At 40.3% G+C, this 21,245-nt stretch overlaps 1 protein-coding gene across 1 annotated transcript in view; it reads right to left on the reverse strand.

Moving 5' to 3' along the window:
- Positions 1 to 21,245, reverse strand: part of LOC129836081 (tyrosine-protein phosphatase non-receptor type 13-like) — a 101,012-nt gene that overhangs the window by 66,317 nt on the left and 13,450 nt on the right. Inside the window, exon 6 of the mRNA XM_055901853.1 lies at positions 9,290 to 9,376. Coding sequence (XP_055757828.1) covers positions 9,290 to 9,376 — 87 coding nt within the window. The remainder of the gene's footprint in view (positions 1 to 9,289; positions 9,377 to 21,245) is intronic.

The raw sequence follows: 21,245 nt of genomic DNA on the forward strand, positions 1-21,245 counted from the left end.
ACCAAAAGTACTCCTGCTCATCGAACATCTCATTCTAAAATTATCGCCATTAATATGGAGTTGGTTCCTCCTTTGCTGCTAGAACATCCTCCACTCTACTGGGAAGGCTTTACACTAGACGTTGGAACACACTAGATGTTGGAGTGCTCAGGACCTCAGACTGGGGCAAAGGTTTACCTGCCAACAGGACAACGACCCTAAGCACACAGCCAAGACAACAGAGGAGTGGCTTCGGGATAAGTCTCTGAATGTTCTTGAGTTGCCCAGCCAGAGCCCGGACTTGAACCCGATCAAACATCTCTGGAGACCTGAAAATAGCTGTGCAGCAATGCTCCCCATCCAACCTGACCAAGCTTGAGAGGATCTGCAGAGAAGAATGGGAGAAACTCCCCAAATACAGGTGTGCCAAGCTTGTAGCGTCATACCCAAGACGTCTCAAGGCTGTAATCGCTTCCAAAGGTGCTTCCACAAAGTACTGAGTAAAGGGCCTGAATACTAATGTCAATAAGGTCATCTTTTCTTTTTGTGCAAACATTTCTATAAACCTGTTTTCACTTTGTCATTATGGGGTATTGTGTGTAGGTTGATGAGGATTCTTTTTTTTTAATCCATTTTAGAAATAAGGCTGTAACGTAACAAAATGTGGAAAAAGTCAAGGGGTCTGAATACTTTCCGAATGCACTATATGTGCGAAATTTGTTTGCATTTAGAATGGACCACTATCATGCACCAGTCTCAAAACAGGGGCAGGGGAAAAATATATACATGTCATCTATGCACTGAAATAGCGAATGAAGGACCCCTTTCCCATGGTTTATTTTCATACCAGCCAGGTAGGCTTTACTCCTGTTGTAAAGATAAGCAATGTGCTTAATATTAGGAAAGTTGAGAAATAAATACAGTAGGCCTAGCCTATAGAAAGCTGATGGGATCCTCCTCTTTTTAAATAGAGGCCATCAAAACTATGTTTTCTCACGCAATTGTATAGCCAATAGAAATGTTGCGCAGCATGAGTTCTGGGGCTCTCACGAAGTGTTTGTTTCGATTTTCGATACATTTGCATTGTTGTCGGGGTGATTAGAGGGACAATTGGCTCATTCATCCCCCTCCTCTCCCCTGTAACTATTCCCCAGGTCGTTGCTGCAAATGAGAACGTGTTCTCAGTCAACTTACCTGGTAAAATAACGGTAAAATATAAATAAATAAAAAAATAAAAAATAGAGTGCTGAGTACCAGGCAGTCAGCAAGTTTGGTAGGCTACTAATGACCATCAGCAGCATCCGAGCACGGAGAGGCCTAATTACTGTGACGGTCACGTGGAATTTGACTGCTGTCATGACTTGTGACCGCTGGCGTGACTGTAATACGGTCACCGTAACAGCCCTAGATGAGACTCCACATACAGGATGAGTACGTCGTTTCTCAAACATTTCTGTTAATTAAACAATCTTTCTACAAAAGTTCCAAGTACATTCTTCCAATTGTTTTGGATTTTTTTTTAAATCAAACAATACAAACATAGAAAAAAGACAACGCATGCTCAGACCCACGTTTCCACCCAGTCAATTTCTAATGGTTGTAAGACTATGCCAGTGATCTACAACTGGTCGACAAGGTATTCCTAGTCAATCGACAAACATTTCTGTAAAAAATCCAACGACAAAGCTTTGCATTTCTATTTTATATTTCTTTTTTGCTGTTGGCGATAGGTGCATTTGATTCAGGAGCCCTCGCGCCGGAAGGGCAAAGTGTTCCCATTTGAACCATTTCATGTGTCTGAAGGTAGAGCTCCGCCTACTCGGCAGGCCCAAAGAGCAAATCAAGTGCACTTATAGGCCTACTGTTGGCCAATCAGATAGCTCAGATCACCGCGTCTGTACAGTTTCCTCGCACCATAGACTAAAAATAAGCCTTGAACGCACAGCAAAGTTCTTAATGTGAGATTAACACTTTTAAAACCATGACTACAGAGACTCAGCGAATACAGGAAAGAGCTGCTGTTTTTATGAGTGAGTTCATGTTTAAGTTGTTATTCAGCATTGTCAACACTTTGTTCAACACTTTTATAAGATATAAAATGTGCCTACTCCCTACTTCCACTCACACTACAATCAGCACTGCAGCTGCTACGAGTGAGTATAGCAAAATGTTTCATTAAACTTTCGGTATTATTAGCGGCTTGTCTTTTCTAATATCAAGGAATATTTCACTTCCTCTAGTCATAGGAGTAACATGAATTGGTGCATGAGGCAGAAATAGTGAAGCTTAAGTTTCGCCATCAGCTGGAAGACTGTGTTCCCTTTTCTCAGTGGAGGGAGGGAGAAAGGAGGGTCTGTGAGTTGGGTGAGAGGCAATCTCACCTCTGTTCCCTCCCTCCCCTTAGACTGACCATCAGCTGCAGGCCATCCGCCCAGTAAATGTGCCTCACGAGTAATACAACAAACTATATATAACCAGTGTGATCATATACCTAAAATGTTGAAATATAATTTCAGAATGTTCTGGGAAGAACAACATTGGCAGGGTAATTTAAGCACAGCGATTATACAGTGATAATTTCTTGTGCCTATAGCCCACTGCACAAACCTCATTGCTACAGAACTGGTTTTTAATTGGTTAATGTTGCAAACAACTTATGTTTTTTAAGTCATGTATAAAAAATAATCTGAGCGATAGATCCTAGTTTGCATTTTGACTCAGGAAGTGATCTTGACTCAGGAACGGTTGGTGACCACTTCTCTTAGCCATATGACATCCAGTTGCACTATTCTTTTTCTTGCTGTAGCCCATCTTTTAAAAAATTATTTAAATAATAATGCATTTGATTCATCCACTGTCTTAATGATGGAGGGTCAATTGATTTCTAGTTTTTAAGCAAATGTTTTTTCAAAATGATTGACGAGAAAAGTACAGACCAACCCATTGGGTATATCACCGCACCCTCATTTGACAAGTCTTGAAATATGCAAGTAGACGGATTAAAAGTACATTTATATTGTAAAACTTCTGACAGCAAACTTTCTAATTCCGCCCATAACTTTTGAACTTTATAGCAATCCCAGAAAGCATGAATCATTGAGTCCTGTTAGCTTTACACTTAAAGACATTACTCTGCCTTGTGCTATAGAATTTGTGAATTTTGTCTCCTGTATAATATTCATTAGTTATGTTCGAAAAATCCTTCCATCTTGTGCCAATATCAGTTCTATTTAGGTCTTGGTTAAAAAATATATATAAACTATTCAAAGAGAATGTCAGTTGGATAGGCTTTCTGCATGGTTTTGTATATCTTACCCTCATACGGGTATATTTTTCTGACTCAAATAAAATTCCCTCAACATTGCTCTGTCCAAAAGATATCATGGATTTTTTAACCCAGTATAATGTAGTCCATTTTAAAGAGCTTTTCTTACTTTGAGAAAAAAGGAGCAGTCTTTTGTAGTTGGAAATAGTCAATCTCTAGGTGTCCTGTAAAATATTTGTAGAGATTACATTTTTCAGCCTCTTTGGAGGCTCCTTGAATTTGCCTTTTTTATTGCTATGTCGGTCTAACTTGCTGAATGTGTGATTTAGGTCACCTGCTAAAATATTAGTTCCAGTCTGTGTTTGATCTTATATAGCTTGAATTATATCTAAAACCACTAGAGGATGGGGGGAAATACAATGAAATCAATGTGTATTTTTCACCATGTAAAGGTACAATAAAAAATTTGAAAACGTCCTTCTTGGTCCGTGTGCTGGGATATAAGGGAAGAGGGTGTATTGTTAATCAAACTGCCTACACCTCTACAGTTACTACAGTACTGTAGGTGGCAGCATAGGCCCTTCCAACCAAGCTCCTCTTTAAATATTACATTTCTCCTTTTCTGAAGTAACTCTTGCAGGTAAACCACATCTGCTGACAATCTCTTAAAATGTTCAATAACCTTATTCCATGTAATGAACTGGATTTTGTTGGCCTTTATTGTATAGAATCAAAGTTAACCTTGTCCGTTCCGTCTGTCATTGAAGAACCAGATAAAACAGTTTAGCAGACGTCATAGGAGGGCGGTGGACATCCGATGTATATGGAAGAGTCATAGTATGAATACATAGTCGTTGTACACATTACATACAATTGAAGTAGGAAGTTTACCTACACCTTAGCCAAATACATTTAAACTCAGTTTTTCACAATTCATGACATTTCATCCTAGGAAAAATTCCCTGTCTTAGGTCAGTTAGGATCACCACTTTATTTTAAGAATGTGAAATGTCAGAATAATAGTAGAGAGAATGATTTATTTCAGCTTTAATCACATTCCCAGTGGGTCAGAAGTTTACATACACTCAATTAGTATCTGGTAGAATTGCCTTTAAATTGTTTAACTTGGGTCTAACGTTTCGGGTAGCCTTCGACAAGCTTCCCACACTAAGTTGGGTGAATTTTGGCCCATTCCTCCTGACAGAGCTGGTGTAACTGAGTCGGGTTTGAAGGCCTCCTTACTCGCACACGCTTTTTCAGTTCTGCCCACACATTTTCTATAGGATTGAGGTCAGAGCTTTGTCAAGGCCACTCTAATACCTTGACTTTGTTGTCCTTAAGCCATTTTGCCACAACGTTGAAAGTATGCTTGGGGTCATTGTCCATTTGGAAGACCCATTTGCGATCAAGCTTTAATTTCCTGACTGATGTCTTGAGATGTTGCTTTAATATATCCACATAATTTTCCTTCTTATGATGCCATCTATTATGTTTAGTGCACCAGTCCCTCCTGCAGCAAAGGACCCCCCGAACATGATGCTGCCACCCCCATGCTTCACAGTTAGGATGGTGTTCTTCGGCTTGCAAGCCTCCCCCTTTTTCCTCCAAACATAACGATGGTCATTAAGGCCAAACAGTTCTATTTTTGTTTCATCAGACCAGAGGACATTTCTCCAAAAAGTACAATCTTTGTCCCCCATGTGCAGTTGCAAACCGTAGTCTGGCTTTTTATGGCGGTTTTGGAGCAGTGGCTTCTTCCTTGCTGGGTAGCCTTTCAGGTTATGTCGATATAGGACTCTATAGGACTCCTTGGGAAATTGCTGCCAAGGATGAACCAGACTTGTGGAGGTCTACAATTTTTTTCTGAGGTCTTGGCTGATTTATTTTGAATTTCCCATGATGTCAAGCAAAGAGGCACTGAGTTTGAAGGAAGGCCTTGAAATACATCCACAGGTACACCTCCAATTGACTCGAATGATGTCAATTAGCCTATCAGAATCTTCTAAAGCCATGACATAATTTTCTGGAATTTTCCAAGCTGTTTAAAGGTCAACTTAGTGTTTGTAAATTTCTGACTCATTGGAATTGTGATACAGTGAATTATAAGTGAAATAATCTACCTGTAAACAATTGTTGGAAAAATTACTTGTGTCATGCACAAAGTAGATGTCCTAACCGACTTGACAAAACTATAGTTTGTTAACAATACATTTGTGGAGTGGTTGAAAAACGAGTTTTAATGACTCCAACCTAAGTGTATGTAAACCTCCGACTACAACTGTACAATCAAATAAATATATGTTATTTCAAAAAATTAACAGTAAACACTATGCTTTATAGCTATAATATAGCTAACGTTAGCTAGCTAATGAGCAGCTGATCTCTACTGGAAGTTTTGACATTTAGCTCGAACATTTGAACTTTCATGTGCCTTAATATCAAATGTGTATGTCATCTGTAAATACGAATAAAATTGTTAAATTACGAGCCTAGTTGGTTTAGCCACAGAAAAAGTCACCAACCTTCCCACTAGCCATGATTGGCTGAGATAATGAGTGGGCTGGACATGCCGAGAGATGAGTATGGATTGGTCGGTGTTGCATCTTGTGTCTATAAAATGAGCTGCTCCCGTACTGCAGTATCTTTGGTTTAATTCAAATAGTACCTGTCGAAAGTTTGGACACACCTACTCATTCAAGAGTTTGTCTTTATTTTTACTATTTTCTACATTGTAGAATAATAGTGAAGACATCAAATCTATGAAATAACAAATGGAATCATGTAGTAACCAACAAAGCGTTAAACAAATCAAAACATATTTTATATTTGAGATTCTTCAAAGTAGACACCCTTTGCCTTGATGACAGCTTTGCACACTCTTGGCATTCTCTAAACCAGCTTCATGAGGTAGTCATCTGGAATGCATTATAATTAACAGGTGTGCCTTGTTAAAAGTTCATGTGTGGAATTTCTTTCCTTCTTAATGCATTTGACCCAATCAGTTGTGTTGTGACAAGGTAGGCGTGGTATACAGAACATATTCCTATCTGGTAAAAGACCAAGTCCATATTATGGCAAGAACAACTCAAATAATCAAAGATAAAACGACAGTCCATCATTACTTTAAGACATGAAGGTCAGTCAATAGGGAATATTTCAAGAACTTTGAAAGTTTCTTTAGCTGCAGTCGCAAAAACCATCAAGCGCCATGATGAAACTGACTCTCATGACGACCGCCACAGGAAAGGAAGACCCAGAGTTACCTCTGCTGCAGTGGATTAGTTCATTAGAGTTACCAGCCTCAGAAATTGTAGCCCAAATAAATGCTTCAGAGTTCAAGTAACAGACACATCTCAACATCAACTGTTCAAAGGAGACTGTGTGAATCAGGTCTTCATGGTCAAATTGCTGCAAAGAAACAACTACCAAAGGACACCAATAAGAAGAAGAGACTTGCTTGGGCCAAGAAACACAGGCAATGGACATTATACTGGTGGAAATCTGTCCTTGGTCTGATAAATCCAAATTTGAGATTATTAGTTCCAATCGCCGTGTCTTAGTTTTGATGTCTTCACTATTATTGTACAACGTAAAACAATTTAAAAATAAAGAAAAACCCTTGAATGAGTAGTTATGTCCAAACCTTTGACTGGTACTGTATAGAATGCGTGAACATGTAGGCTGAGCAAACATTTAACAAAGAACACACAAAAAAACATAAAGCAAGTACTAGTTTGTACTTTGAAACACTTTTCCTTTTTAGGGCTTTTAAGCGCCAACTCCTCTCCTAATGCACCGACATTTTGTGGATTATGTGATTGTAAATACAGAGAGAAAGACTGCCACTTAAATAGTGCGGTCAGTTTATAATACCTTGTGAATTAAATTAAAGTATAGTGGCTGGTGGGGCTCTACTTAGGGAGAGTGGATCCACCGAAAAACCAAAGTGAAATGAGTGGAGGCACCAAAACATACATCACGGAATAAAGTCTCCACTCTCACCAATAACCACCATTGGTTCTTAGCTATAATGACACAAGGAATAATACTGACTTGACAACCTCTCCTAATTTGGCCAGAACTTATTAATTTTACAGCAGGTTTGCAAAATAAATAAAATTACATTGTAGTATAGATAAATCCTTCCATCTTTCCCAAGCCAAGCTTGACCTTCTCGCCCCCCCGCCTTTAAACACCCCCATCCAAGCCAAGCCTGTCCCAACCTCCCCTCTTTTCCCACCCTCCCCTCTTCTCAGAAACATTTGCATGCATTCATACATCGACTTACTCGTCCATTCTCATTAACCTACAACATATACCTTATGCATCCATACACCCATTCTCTCCTGCCTTCACCCTCCCCCACACACCAATTCATATACACGGGCGCACACACACCCATCCGTAGAACAGTTATTGACATGCACTGAGCATACCAAACATTAGAAACACCTATTGACATGCCCTCAGAACAGCGAGACTCTACAAGGCGTCGAAAGCGTTCCACAGGGGATGCTGGCCCATGTTGACTTCAACGATTCCTACAGTTGTTTCAAGTTGGCTGGATGTCCTTTGGGTGGTGGACCATTCTTGATACACATGGGAAACTGTTGAACCTGAAAAACCCAGCGGCGTTGCAGTTCTTCTTGACAAACCGGTGCGCCTGGCACCTACTTGAATACCCTTGAATACCCCTTCAAGTAGGCACCTATTAGCATATCCCGTTCAAAGGCACTTAAATATTTTATCTTGCCCATTCACCCTCTGAATGGCCCACATACACAATCTATGTCTCAATTGCCTCAAGACTTATTTAACCTGCCTCAAGACTTATTTAACCTCTCTCCTCCCCCTCATCTACACTGATTGAAGTGGATTTAACAGGTGACATCAATTAGGGATCATAGCTTTCCCCTGAATTCACCCGATCAGTCTATGTCATGCTATATTTCCCCCTTTGAATTTTCTTATCAGTGTCCATGTAGCCTGTTGGCATCGGCTACATCTATCATTACTTCATAGAGATGGCAGTTAGATTATAGATTGTGTTTGGGGAGGGGACAATAATACTGTCACAATGTACGATAAGCAGGGCTTAATTATCACTGTATGTTGCCTGCGCATCGCTTCTTCCCACTCCATCTCAGCGCAGGGGCCTCCTTCGTCTTCTGGTAAGGACAATATACTCTTGCTGTTACATCTCATTCTGTTGTCTTGCTGGTCCAATTCCTCTTCTGAAGTTTGCAATTTTGTTACCAAAAGGCTATTTATTTTTTTATTGTGAATTCATGCGCACATTTTTGCTTATCTTGATAAAATAGCCTCTACTGTCTTATCGAGCAAATCTACTCTTTTTGACAACAGATTACAAAGCAGCTTGTTGGTTTGCGTCTCCAAGTAGCCCTTTGTCTTTTCCTTTTCTTTTGAAGGAGGCCCTGGTCTGTTGGATTCGTGCGGCTGAGGTGTTTTACCAACTGTTTGCTTCACTGCTGCACAAACCTAATTGCTCACACTCTCCCAGGTGTTTCGGGATATATTGATTGATCACGTTTAGAGGCTGGATTTAGACTTTGTCGTCTAGTTTCTACATATAAACCAATGTTTTTGTCGGTACAAAACGGAGCTACTCACACCCTATGCATCCTATCGGTACACACATGCGTCTCGTAATCGTTTCAAGTACATTCTTAATAAGTATGGACGGTGCTGGTAAGAGGAGGCGAAATGGCCACAAAAAAAAAAGCTTATTAGCTGCTTATTATCTGCTTATTAGCCTCTGGTATTGATAGTTTTCAGTAACAAATCATTTTCTGCATAACAAGGAAAATGCATCACACGTTATATCATTATTTAACAGCTATATACTAACTATTAAATGGGTTATTACTGCATTCTTACCTGGATGTTGCCATCCTATTTCCTTGATGTTTACTGTTACTTTCCGGACGTTATCCTGTTATTTCAGCACTGTAAACTAAAGTGCTACCACAAAAAACGATTTTGTTCCAACCAAACATGATTCAGCATTTAACACATGCATTTTACCTGACTTGTTGGAGTCGTTAGAGTACCGTCTGCTCTCCGCTCCAGCCGCGCTGCCCTCACTGTAGTCAGGATACCGATCACGCTTACCTGGTACAACACCAAGTGAAATACCAAGCAAAATACCAGGTGAAACCAGGTAGAACATCAGATGAAGACAGTTCATTAATGCACACGGTATTAATACATAGCAAAAGGTTTTGCAACAGAAGACAAAAACAAGGGTTTCCGTTGGTGCCATGTGAATCAGAGGATGTGAGTGGAGCTGGAGTGGAGCGAGGAGCGGAATGTGCATCATTTGGCTGGAGCGTGGAGCGGATTGAAAAAATGTTGGAACGTCTGCTTTCTCTCTCGCTCCAGTCCCGCTCAGGCAAATGCTCTGAGCATGCTCTGCCCGGAATTTTTTCATTTCCTTCATCACTGTTCTTTTAATTAGGCATACAAGTGCATTCGGAAAGCATTCAGGCCCCTTGACTTTTTCCACATTGTGTTACATTACAGCCTTATTCTAAAATGTATTAAATACATTGTTTCCCTCATCAGCAACAAACAATACCCCATAATGGACGAAACGAAAACAGGTTTAGATTTTTTTGCAAATTCATAAACTATATAAAAAAAACTGAAATACCTTAATTACATCATTATTCAGACCCTTTGCTATGAGACTCGAAATTGAGCTCCTGTTTCCATTGATAAACCTTGAGCTGTTTTTACAATTTGATTAGAGTCCTCCTGTGGTAAATTCAATTGATTGGACATGATTTGGAAAGGCACACACCTGTCTATATAAAGGTCCCATGCAACCAAGATTGAACTCTTTGGCCTGAATGCCAAGTGTCACGTCTGGAGGAAACCTGGCACCATCTCTACGGTGAAGCATGGTGGTGGCAGCATCATGCTGTGGGGATGTCTTTCATTGGCAGGGACTGGGAGAAGATGATTGGAGCAAAGTACAGAGAGATCCTTGATGAAAACCTGCTCCAGAGCACTCAGGACCTCAGACTGGGGCGAAGGTTCACCTTCCAACAGGACAACTTCCCTAAGCTCGCAACCAAGACAAAGCAGGAGTGGCTTCGGGACAAGTTCCTGAATGTCCTTGAGTGGCCTACCCAGAGCCCGGACTTGAACCCGATCTAACATCTCTGGAGAGATAGGAAAATAGCTGTGCAGCAATGCTCCCCATCCAACCTGACAGAGCTTGAGAGGATCTGTAGAGAATAATGGGAGAAACGCCTCAAATACAGGTGTGCCAAGCTTGTAGCGTCATACCCAAGAATACTCGAGGCGGAAAGTACTGAGTAAAGGGTCTGAATACTTATGTAAATGTGATTTAAGTTTTTAATTTGAAAAATGTGCAAAAATCCTGTTTTTGCTTCGTCATTATGGGGTATTGTGTGTAGATTTATGAGGGGAAAAAACGATTTAATACATTTTAGTATGAAGCTGTAACATACGTTTTTTGGGGAAAAAGTCAAGGGGTCTGAATACTTTCGGAAATTCTGTTGTATTTATTTAGCCTAACCCGTCACTGATGCACAGAGATGCCGACATGGGTCGACCAAGAAATTGGTCACACAGCCTGTGTAATTGACAGCAAGACAACGAATGAGCCCATGCAGCAACACCGGAGGCCTTTTGATTTTTATAGGCTAATGTAAAAATTTGAAAAGAGTCCATGTTTGAAAAAGTGGAAAAGTTGTCTATCAACTGTAAAACATGAGCGCTACAGAGCCACAGTTACAACTGAAGTATCTGATCATCAATAGATTAGAGAAAAAGCTAGTTGTTTTTCAACACAGTGGCCACATATCATCAGGTAGGTCCTTTTTTAATAGCCTACGACATGTTGTTGGCAATGTTGAAGCTTCTTACAATAATCTTGCCTGATGACTTAAACTGAATTCTTCAGCTGCTCTATTGTTCACTACCATACTGTACTTAAATCTGAGACCACCTCAAACTACTTCAATGATGGCGATGTCAAAATGAGTGGTGTTGAACAAAACAAAGTAATCAGCAATTGGATCATTTCTAATCAATGAGAGTATCAAGGTCCATGACTAATTTTCAAAACACTGCTTTACCCACGTGTGTTCTTGCTCAGGCCCAGCCCATCGGTTTCTGGGACAGACCAGAACAGTTAGAATGTCTTTGTATTCTAGAAATCATCGGGGAGGTGCTCAGATCCAGACTCAAAGGCCTATATCTCACAGCGAGGAGGGGGGTGTGGGGGTCTAATTAGGGGGGGTTTTATGGGATGTACTGTTTCCAGTTTTTCGATAGTTATACAAAAACTTTGCTACGAGTGCATCAAAAGTAATTTAAAAGTATTTATCCTGTAAAAAAATAAACATCTGTCTTCTAAACTAAGCTAGAGCTGTTTTTACCAGGGTCGCAACTTTCACTGGCGACGGGGGGAACATGACCCCCCCCTACTTTCTGAAATTGCATGTTTGTCCCCCCCCCTCCAGTTTTATCTTTGCACTGTGATACAAAACGTGGCTCCAATATGCTTTAGGACCATGCGAACATCTCAGAGCCGTTGGGTAGGATTTTTTCCAGTTTTAGCCAGCTTGATTTAGGAGCACACAGACATCACAGAGCGTGCGGACAGGCTGTGAGAAGGCAGCGCTTCTGAAAAGCTGCCGTATAGGACCAGCACGGGAGAGATGAACGGATGCAGCTGCTGACTGTTGCGCATCTTCTCCAAGTTGTAAAAACAAGCAGAGCCAAAACTGGCTATCCTTTAGTTACACTGATCTGGCTGGCAAGGTAACTGCTGTTTGACAGAAATAAAAGTGCTGAGCTAGTAACGTAACTGAAATGTTACGTTATCTCATGTTTTATCCCCTCTCGACTGAAATGAATGAACTACTAGCAGCTTCTTAGCAAGCTACTAGCTACCACAGCCAGTTCAGCTCTAGCTAGCCTCTAGCTACAGTATCTGTCATGTAGCAGTAGCAGCTGTTGTGTGTATGGAAATGCTTTGTTTAGTCCAATTTCAACAGACGTCAATTTGATGATGTACCATTAGCCGTTAGATAACTTCAGCTATTATTTTTGCCTCAACCACACTAGACCTGAATCAAGCGATGAAACCAGCAGCCAAACGATTGAAGACCAATATTCAGACTTTTTTTCAGCACAATGTGAGTTTTATTAGTCAGTATAGCAATGTATTGTTATTGAGCTGTCAGTTTCCCGAGCTAATTCCCTACTTTTCACACTGACATGGTATAAACAGCTCTACAGGCTTCACTGTCATGGTGCACAGTCAGTACACAACACTATGCTCATCATGTCTTAGCAGGATCAGATGGTGACAGGTGTCCCTGCAGGGTCAGACAACCAGGGAAGACCAGTCTACAGAGCTCAGGTGAATTTTGCAGGATATTATAACAATCAGTGACTGGATACAAAGTTCCATCTTGAGTTGATGGGTAGACTACAGTCTGGGATCTGGGAATAATGGTCATTTCAATTGTTGAACCATTGATTCTATTCTTGTATAATATAATGTATAAATGTACACCAAGGTCATTGTTTGTCATACCTCATCTGAGCAGGATCAGATGGTGACAAGGGTTTCATCAGGGTCAAGTAGCCAGGGAAGACCAGTCTGTGACGGAGCTGAGGTGAATACTTGCAGATACAGCCCTTTATTTTCTCTCTGCAGCAAACACTGGACAAGCAAGAAGCTTCTAAGATTGAAACTATTTCAAGGCAGTCTGACAAACCTCTAAAGTTGATTTTCAAACTGTATCAAGGGTTGATAGAGGCTTTTCCCGGTGACCCAAAATATGTCACACAAAAATGACCTGGGAGATATTTTCGCATTATTAGATGACGCTTACCCGGCACACTTCATGTGAAGGAAATGTTATAACCACCCCCCAGCCACATCTAGCTAAGTGGATGGGTCACTATTGTGTAGACATGTGCAAATGTTCATGAAATACAATAGATGGCCGTAATCTCCCCCAGACACACTTGGCTAATTTGATGGGTAATTTCATAATCTGGCCTAAGTGGAGTCTTTTGTTTAGACATGTAGCTAGCTAGGTAGCTAAATAATGAACCAGCATAATCCCAACTCATACTACTACCAATACAAACATTGTCATAGCTACCTGCAGAATCATACTACAGCTAACGCTAACAAATTAGGTTAAATGTTAGCTAAATAACATTAGGCTATAACTAGCAATGCAAATGGCTTTCTGATTAGAATAATATTACCTCACAAATCATACACGTAACATTAGCTAGTGAGCCAGCAAGCTAACGTTTTCTAGCTAACTAACAGTACGCTTTAGCTTACAATAAAAAATACTTTCTGACTAAATGTGACACTTAGAATTGAAAATGTAGCTAGACTCTTACCCAAATACATGGATGAACGCCTCACGGCAGACTGAAACCAATTAACTCCATGTTGTTGTTTGGCCAGCGTTGTGTCAAGTCATTCCAGTTCACACTGACCGTGGCGTGTGCAGAAAGTAGCCTATCACTTTTCCAACTGATCTGTCAATAGAGCCTGCTAAATTCAGGGCATCAATGTTGTGGAGAAAAGGAGGAAAACTTTTGTTCTTCTCGATGGCTAACGTTAAATCTTTCAAAAAAGACGCGGTAGAAAGGACTGTCAACACATACTGAACAGCTCACGTTATAGACAGAAGCATGCTACATGGCAGACCATTCCAAACTCATCTCCCAGCATGTCCAGCCCAACCATTATCTCAGCCAATCATGGCTAGTGGGAAGGTTCCTGGCTTTTTCTGTGGCTAAACCAACTAGGCTTGTAATTTAACAATTGGATTTGTATTTATGGATGGAAAACAAGTTTGTTATTAAGTCACATGAAAGTTCACATGTTCCGGAAGGCATTTCGAATGCTGCTACTGTGAAGTAGTGGCGTGCGACATATGCCTAGTTTCCTGAAATGAGTCACATATTTAGTGATGATCTCTTACCTAGCTTGATGACTGGGCATTTTTGCTTACCTTATGTTGTTCTTAATAGAGATGGCTAAAAGTGCTATGGTTCATTTTATATTATGTAGAAATGCAGGTAATGAGCTTTAGATGCCCCCAAAAATGGGAGGACCCCCCACCAAGTTATGTCCCTCCCAATTTTAAAACCAAAGACCCTTTTTCTATCACCTAAATGTGATGCTAGCTCGCTAGCTAGGCAAACGTTTGAAAAGCTAGATAGCTAAATATTATAGCTAGAAAAGCTGAGCTTGTACTTGCTAAGACTATGTATAGAATATACAGTTGAAGTTGGAAGTTTACATACACTTAGGTTGGAGTCATTAAAACTAGTTTTTCAACCACTCCACACATTTCTTGTTAACAAACTATAGTTTTGGCAAGTCGGTTAGGACATCTACTCTGTGCATGACAAGTAATTTTTCCAACAATTGTTTACAGACAGATTATTTCACTTTCATTCACTGTATCACAATTCCAGTGGGTCAGAAGTTTACATACACTAAGTTGACTGGGCCTTTATACAGCTTGGAAAATTCCAGAAAATTATGTCATGGCTTTAGAAGCTTCTGACAGGCTAATTGAAATAATTTGAGTCAATTGGAGGTGTACCTGTGGATGTATTTCAAGGCCTACCTTCAATCTCAGTGCCTCTTTGCTTGACATCATGGGGAAATCAAAATAAATCAGCCATATCAGCCATGACCTCAGAAATAAATTGTAGACCTCCACAAGTCTGGTTCATCCTTGGGAGCAATTTCCAAACGCCTGAAGGTACCAGGTTCATCTGTACACGCAAGTATAAACACCATGAGACCCCGCAGCCGTCATACCGCTCAGGAAAGAGACACGTTCTGTCTCCTAGAGATGAACGTACTTTGGTGCGAAAAGTGCAAATCAATCCCAGAACAACAGCAAAGGACCTTCTGAAGATGCTTCCTACAATAGGTTGAGTGAATTCTGGCCCATTCCTCCTGACAGAGCTGGTGTAACTGAGTCAGGTTTGTAGGCCTCGTTGCTCACACACGCCTTTTCAGTTTCGCCCACAAATGTTCTATAGCACTGAGGTCAAGGCTTTGTGATGGCCACTCCAATACCTTGACTTTGTTGTCCTTAAGCCATTTTGCCACAACTTTGGAAGTATGCTTGGGGTCATTGTCCATTTGAAAGACCCATTTGAGACCAAGCTTTAACTTCCAGACTGATGTCTTGATGTTGCTTCAATATATCCACCTACTTTTCCTGCCTCATGATGTAATCTATTTTGTGAAGTGCACCAGTCCCTCCTGCAGCAAAGCACCCCCACAACATGATGCTTCCACCCCCGTGCTTCACGGTTGGGGTGGTGTTCTTTGGCTTGCAAGCCTCACCCTTTTTCCTCCAAACATAACGATGGTCATTATGGCCAAACAGTTCTATTTTTGTTTCATCAAACCAGAGGACATTTCTCCAAAAAGTACGATCTTTGTCCCCATGTGCAGTTGCAAACCGTAGTCTGGCTTTTTTATGGCGGTTTTGGAGCAGTGGCTTCTTCCTTGCTGAGCGGCCTTTCAGGTTATGTCGATATAGGACTTGTTTTACTGTGGCTATAGATACTTTTGTACCTGTTTCCTCCAGCATCTTCACAAGGTCCTTTGCTGCTGTTCTGGGATTGATTTGCACTTTTTGCACCAAAGTACGTTCATCTCTAGGAGACAGAACGAGTCTCCTTCCACAGCGGTATGACGGCTGCGGGGTCCCATGGTGTTTATATTTGAATACTATTGTTTGTACAGATGATCGTGGTACCTTCAGGCATTCGGAAATTGCTCCCAAGGATGATCCAGACTTGTGGAGGTCTACAATTGTTTTCTGAGGTCTTGTCTGATTTCTTTTGATTTCCCATGATGTCAAGCAAAGAGGCACTGAGTTTGAAGGTAGGCCTTGAAATACATCCACAGCTACACCTCCAATTGACTCGAAATATGTCAATTAGCACAGTCAACAAAGGCACAGTCAACATAGTGTAATGTAAACTTCTGACCCACTGGAATTGTGATACATTGAATTATAAGTGAAATAATCTGTCTAAACAATTGTTGGAAAAATTACTTGTGTCATGCACAAAATAGATGTCCTAAGCGACTTGACAAAACTATAGTTTGTTAACAATACATTTGTGGAGTGGTTGAAAAACGAGTTTTAATGACTCCAACCTAAGGGTATGTACACTTCTGAGTACAACTGTACAATCAAATAAATATATGTTATTTCAAAACATTAACAGTAAACATTATCCTTTAGAGCTATAATATAGCTTATGTTAGCTAGCTATTGAGTAGCTGATTTCTACTGGAAGTTTTTACATTTAGCTCATCTGGGTTTGTTGTTGTTAGCTAGCACATGGACAAGCCGTAGTCGGACATGACATGAATTACCAACATACTTGGATCCATTTATTTTTGCACTACACAAATGTGATCCGATTCAGGAAACTAGGCGTATGTCGCAAGTCACGACTTCACAGGAGATCCTTTTGAATATAAAAAAAGTATTTTTCATCAAAATGCGTTTTTTGGCAGAAATGCCTTCTCGAACTTCTGAACTTTCATGTGCCTTAATATCAAACTTGTATGTCATCTGTAAATACGAATAAAATTGTTAAATTATGAGCCTAGTTGGATTAGCCACAGGAAAAAGTCAGCAACCTTCCCGCTAGCCATGATTGGCTGAGATAATGAATGGGCTGGACATGCCCGAGAGATGAGTTTGGATTGGTCGGTGTTGCATCTTATGTCTATAAAATGCGCTGCTCCCGTACTGCAGTTTTTGTTCGAAAGATATTATGTTAGCCATGGAGAACTGCAAATATGTTGCTTCTCCTGTGAAACTTTCATCCATGTATACAGGTAAGAATCTAGCTACAGATTCAGATATTATACGTTTCCAATTCTGTCTGAAAGTTGTTTTCATTGCAAGCTAAAGCTTGCTGTTAGCTAGCCAGGTGGAGTTCAATGGCTGGCTGGCTAACAATGAACTAACTAACAAAGAACATATGAACTGTGTGTAGTGATGTTCTTAGAATGCCATTTCGCATCTATTGTATAATAATGCTAAAATATTTGTATCTGGAATTTGTCTTTAAACATTAATCAGTAGAACACGCCTGACTCTAATCCACCAGTCATACAGTCATCAAAAAGAGAGCTGGCCCAAGCAAGCAAAGGGAGCAGCACAGTTATCAACTACATGCACCATTTCTTCAACTATGGATTTTTGAACACACCTGTGGACCTGAATAGTCATGACTGCAGTGGCCAGAATAAGGTTATGCTCTGATATTGTGCCTGGTGGACCATGCACAAGCTCCACCACAATCTGGACCTTCACTTCCTGATCACAGGCCACACCAGGTTTGCCCCTGACTTGTGCTTCAGAAAGACCAGTGTGAACACTTTGTCTGAAATTGCTGGTGTTGTTAAGCACAGCACTGTGACGGGTCAACATCCCAGAGTTGGTTGGACTGGAGGAAAGTACGGTGCTGGTGGAAAGCTATGGCTGGCAAAAACACCTGACTCCGTACTTCAGGTCGCTGCCACAGATCAAACTAGTACCAGGACTTCAGGTACTACATTCTTTTTCTTTGTATGAGGTTATTCTTACCTACACTTCGGAGGTGAATTGATGTTGTGCAGGGTTGTAATGTCTTCAGATGTGTTTTTGTGTTATTCCCTGTTTTACAGCTTCAATGCTCTGGAGCCTGAGGTTGTTGTCGCCAAGGAGCGTTCGGACTGTCTGGCTTAGGTTTCAGCAGCTGCGCAACGCTGACATCCTTCCTCCCATAGATGGTCTGCCTGTAAAAGCACCACCTGGACTGGACACAGCATCTTTTGACAAGATCAGGGAGTTTTGCGACGAAGAGGTAGACATCACATGCCCTGCACCAAAGTCAAGGGCAGGACAGAAACAGGCTCTCCAAATATAGATTCCCTTGTTCATGCGTGGTTCGGACGGACCAGTCATCAGCACTATCTGCAGTGCCTCTATTCAAATGACTCTCTCCTAACACACACGCCATAGGTTGCTGCTACTATTATTTTTTTCTCCTGCTTTACCCCTGATTGTATGCATTTAACTACCTCGTCTATCACTGATATCGTTATTGTCCTTGTACACACTATATATTTTATTTATATTGATCTATTTCTGATATTGCTACTATGAAAATAACCATTTGGCTGTACCGTTTACACATTCTGTAGAGTCCACCCACTTAGCAAGACTTAGCAAAATATTGATATAGAAAATTAATATTGATGTGTGGTCATAACATGATTTTGTGATATACCATAATAATATCATGTGACCGTATCAAGTGTCCACCACTTAAATATATGGCGCACGCATCTGTTTATGTACTGTACATGTGCACCTCACTCAGGTTTCAACTCAGGTTGCATGGCCTTAACTTATGTATGGAATACTATGTGATAAGTGCGTGTGTAACAGTATATAAAGTATGCTAATGTACTGGATGTGTCACGGATCCCTCCGGAACTTTCATTACGCACACTTGGCCCCTATTCCCAGTGATTAGTAATTGTATAAGTGTGTCTTTGGTTTACCATTGTCCTGTCGATTATTGTTACAAGGTTCGTGTGAGTACTTGTGCTGTGTGTTTTGTCTTTCGTGTCATTGTGGATTGCGCAGATGTTTACGGGTCTCATCCCATGTGGTAATCATTGTGCGCTTGTGTTATTTATTTGAGGTACTTCTCGCTCTTTTGTTTGGGGTTCAAACCTGTGTTTTGTATAGTGTTTGTTTGGTCTTCGTCCGCGTGCCTTAACACGGCATGCCGTAATTTGGGTGTAAAAAAAAAAAAAAACTATTACGCATTCCTGCGCCTGTCTCCCGATCCCTTCATATAAAACGTGATATGGTGTGAAGGCATTTTGGCAGTGATGTAAAAATACTTTAAAGTACTACTTAAGTAGTTTTTTTGTGGTATCTGTACATTACTTTACTATTTATATTTTTGGTGACGTTTACTTCACTACATTCGTAAAGAAAATAATGGACTTTTTTCTCCATACATTTTCCTTGACACCCAAAAGTACTTGTTACATTTTGACAGGAAAATTGTCCAATTTCAAACACTTATCAAGAGCACATCGCTGGTCATCCATACTGCATCTGATCTGGCAGACTCACTAAACACAAATGCTTTGTTTGTAAATGATGTCTGAGTGTTTCAGTGTGCCCCTGGCTATCCATCAATAGAAAATAATATAATTGTGCTGTCTGGTTTGCCTAATTTAAGAAAGTTGAAATGGTTTCTATTTTAACTTTTGATACTTAAATACATTGTTCCCCTGGTAATTTAAAAAAAATACAATTATGCTGTCTGGTTTAATATAAGGAATTTGAAATTATTTATACTTTTACTCAAGTATGACAATTTATTACTTTTTCCACCACTGGATGTGGCTGGGGGTAATAACATTTCTTTCACATGACCCATCAATTTAGACAACTGTATCTATTTATCTGGAATTTCTCCTTATTGTAGGCTACCACCACTTTTAGTCTTTAGCACATGACCTCATGTGAATCCTTAAAGAGATGGGTGGGGCTGGCTTAAGAGGGTGTGAACAATGCTGAATGAGTGTAGACAAAAGGAGAGATCTTTAGTAGGTACCAAAACGTTCAATGGCCATTTTCTCAAAAGTGAGTTTACAAGTGTATCAACTTTAAAAGTAGAATTACTTTCCCATTGTTTCTCAAAAATGCCATGGATGATATACAATTTTGTAGCTCTGAGTCTCTACTTTTATCCAATGTAAAAAAAAAAAAAAAAACGATTCAAATTTTGCTACATAAAGACCGAAGCCAGGTGGTCAGTCACAAATGTTTATGATAACAGTCATCCCTCGAATGCTAGCAAATCAGAGTTGAAACAAGCTAGATAGCTGCATCCTATCAAACATGTTGTCTGGTTTGTTTGGTTAGCCTGCTAGGTAATAGCAAATACCAAGGCAAGCAAGATTAGAAATCAAGCTAGCGACAACGCTAACCATTTAGCTAGTAATCTAAACATTTCGCTAGCTGTGGTCATTGCAAGCAAGGTTAGGAATTAAGCTAGATAGATAGATAGCCTAGTATGCTAGCGACAACGCTACCGTTAAGCTAGATAGTAAGGTAAACATTTGGCTAGCTGGCGTCGAGAGTATCGGGTAACAGTTACAGAGTGGGGTGGGTGAATTAAATAGTTTTCAACATCTTGCAAACTAGCTAGTCCCTCAACATGAGACATATGTGGCATTCTGTTGTGTGACAAAACGGCACATTTTATTGTCCCCAACATAAGGTGCACCTATGTAATGATCATGCTGTTTAATCGGCTTCTTGATATGCCACACCTGTCAGGTGGATGGATTATCTTGGCAAAGGAGAAATGCTCACTAACAGGGATGCAAACAAATGTGTGCACAACATTTGAGAGAAAAAAGCTTTTTGTGCATATGGAACATGGGACCAACACTTTACATGTTGCGTTAATATTTTTTGTTCAGTGTATATCAATTTTACGGCACATTTCACATTTAGTTATCTTTTTTTGTCCCACCCTTCAGCTACCCTTAACCCCTCCCATCTAGTGACATGGGAAAAGTATTTTTCCCCCTTTCTAATTTTCTTTACTTAATCATATTGTTTTATACTGAATGTTATCAGATCTTAAACCAATGGTCTATGTTCCATCGATATTAGTCAGAAACTTGATTTTAGTGTAAATATTGACTACAAAGTGTAGGGTCATAAAGTCAGTATTTTCCAAAATTGAGATTTGCGAGATTTTGGGAAGCTTGGATATTCTTGGATATTTGAGGGTTGGGTTGTGCTTTCAATAATGCACCCTTGCCCACTAACTCAAGATGGTAACACCTTGGGAGAACTGCCATGCACAGGGAAACAAATGTGCTGACAAT

The sequence above is a fragment of the Salvelinus fontinalis genome, chromosome 37 (genome assembly GCF_029448725.1).
Source record: "Salvelinus fontinalis isolate EN_2023a chromosome 37, ASM2944872v1, whole genome shotgun sequence".
Classification (NCBI taxonomy): Eukaryota; Metazoa; Chordata; class Actinopteri; order Salmoniformes; family Salmonidae; genus Salvelinus; species Salvelinus fontinalis.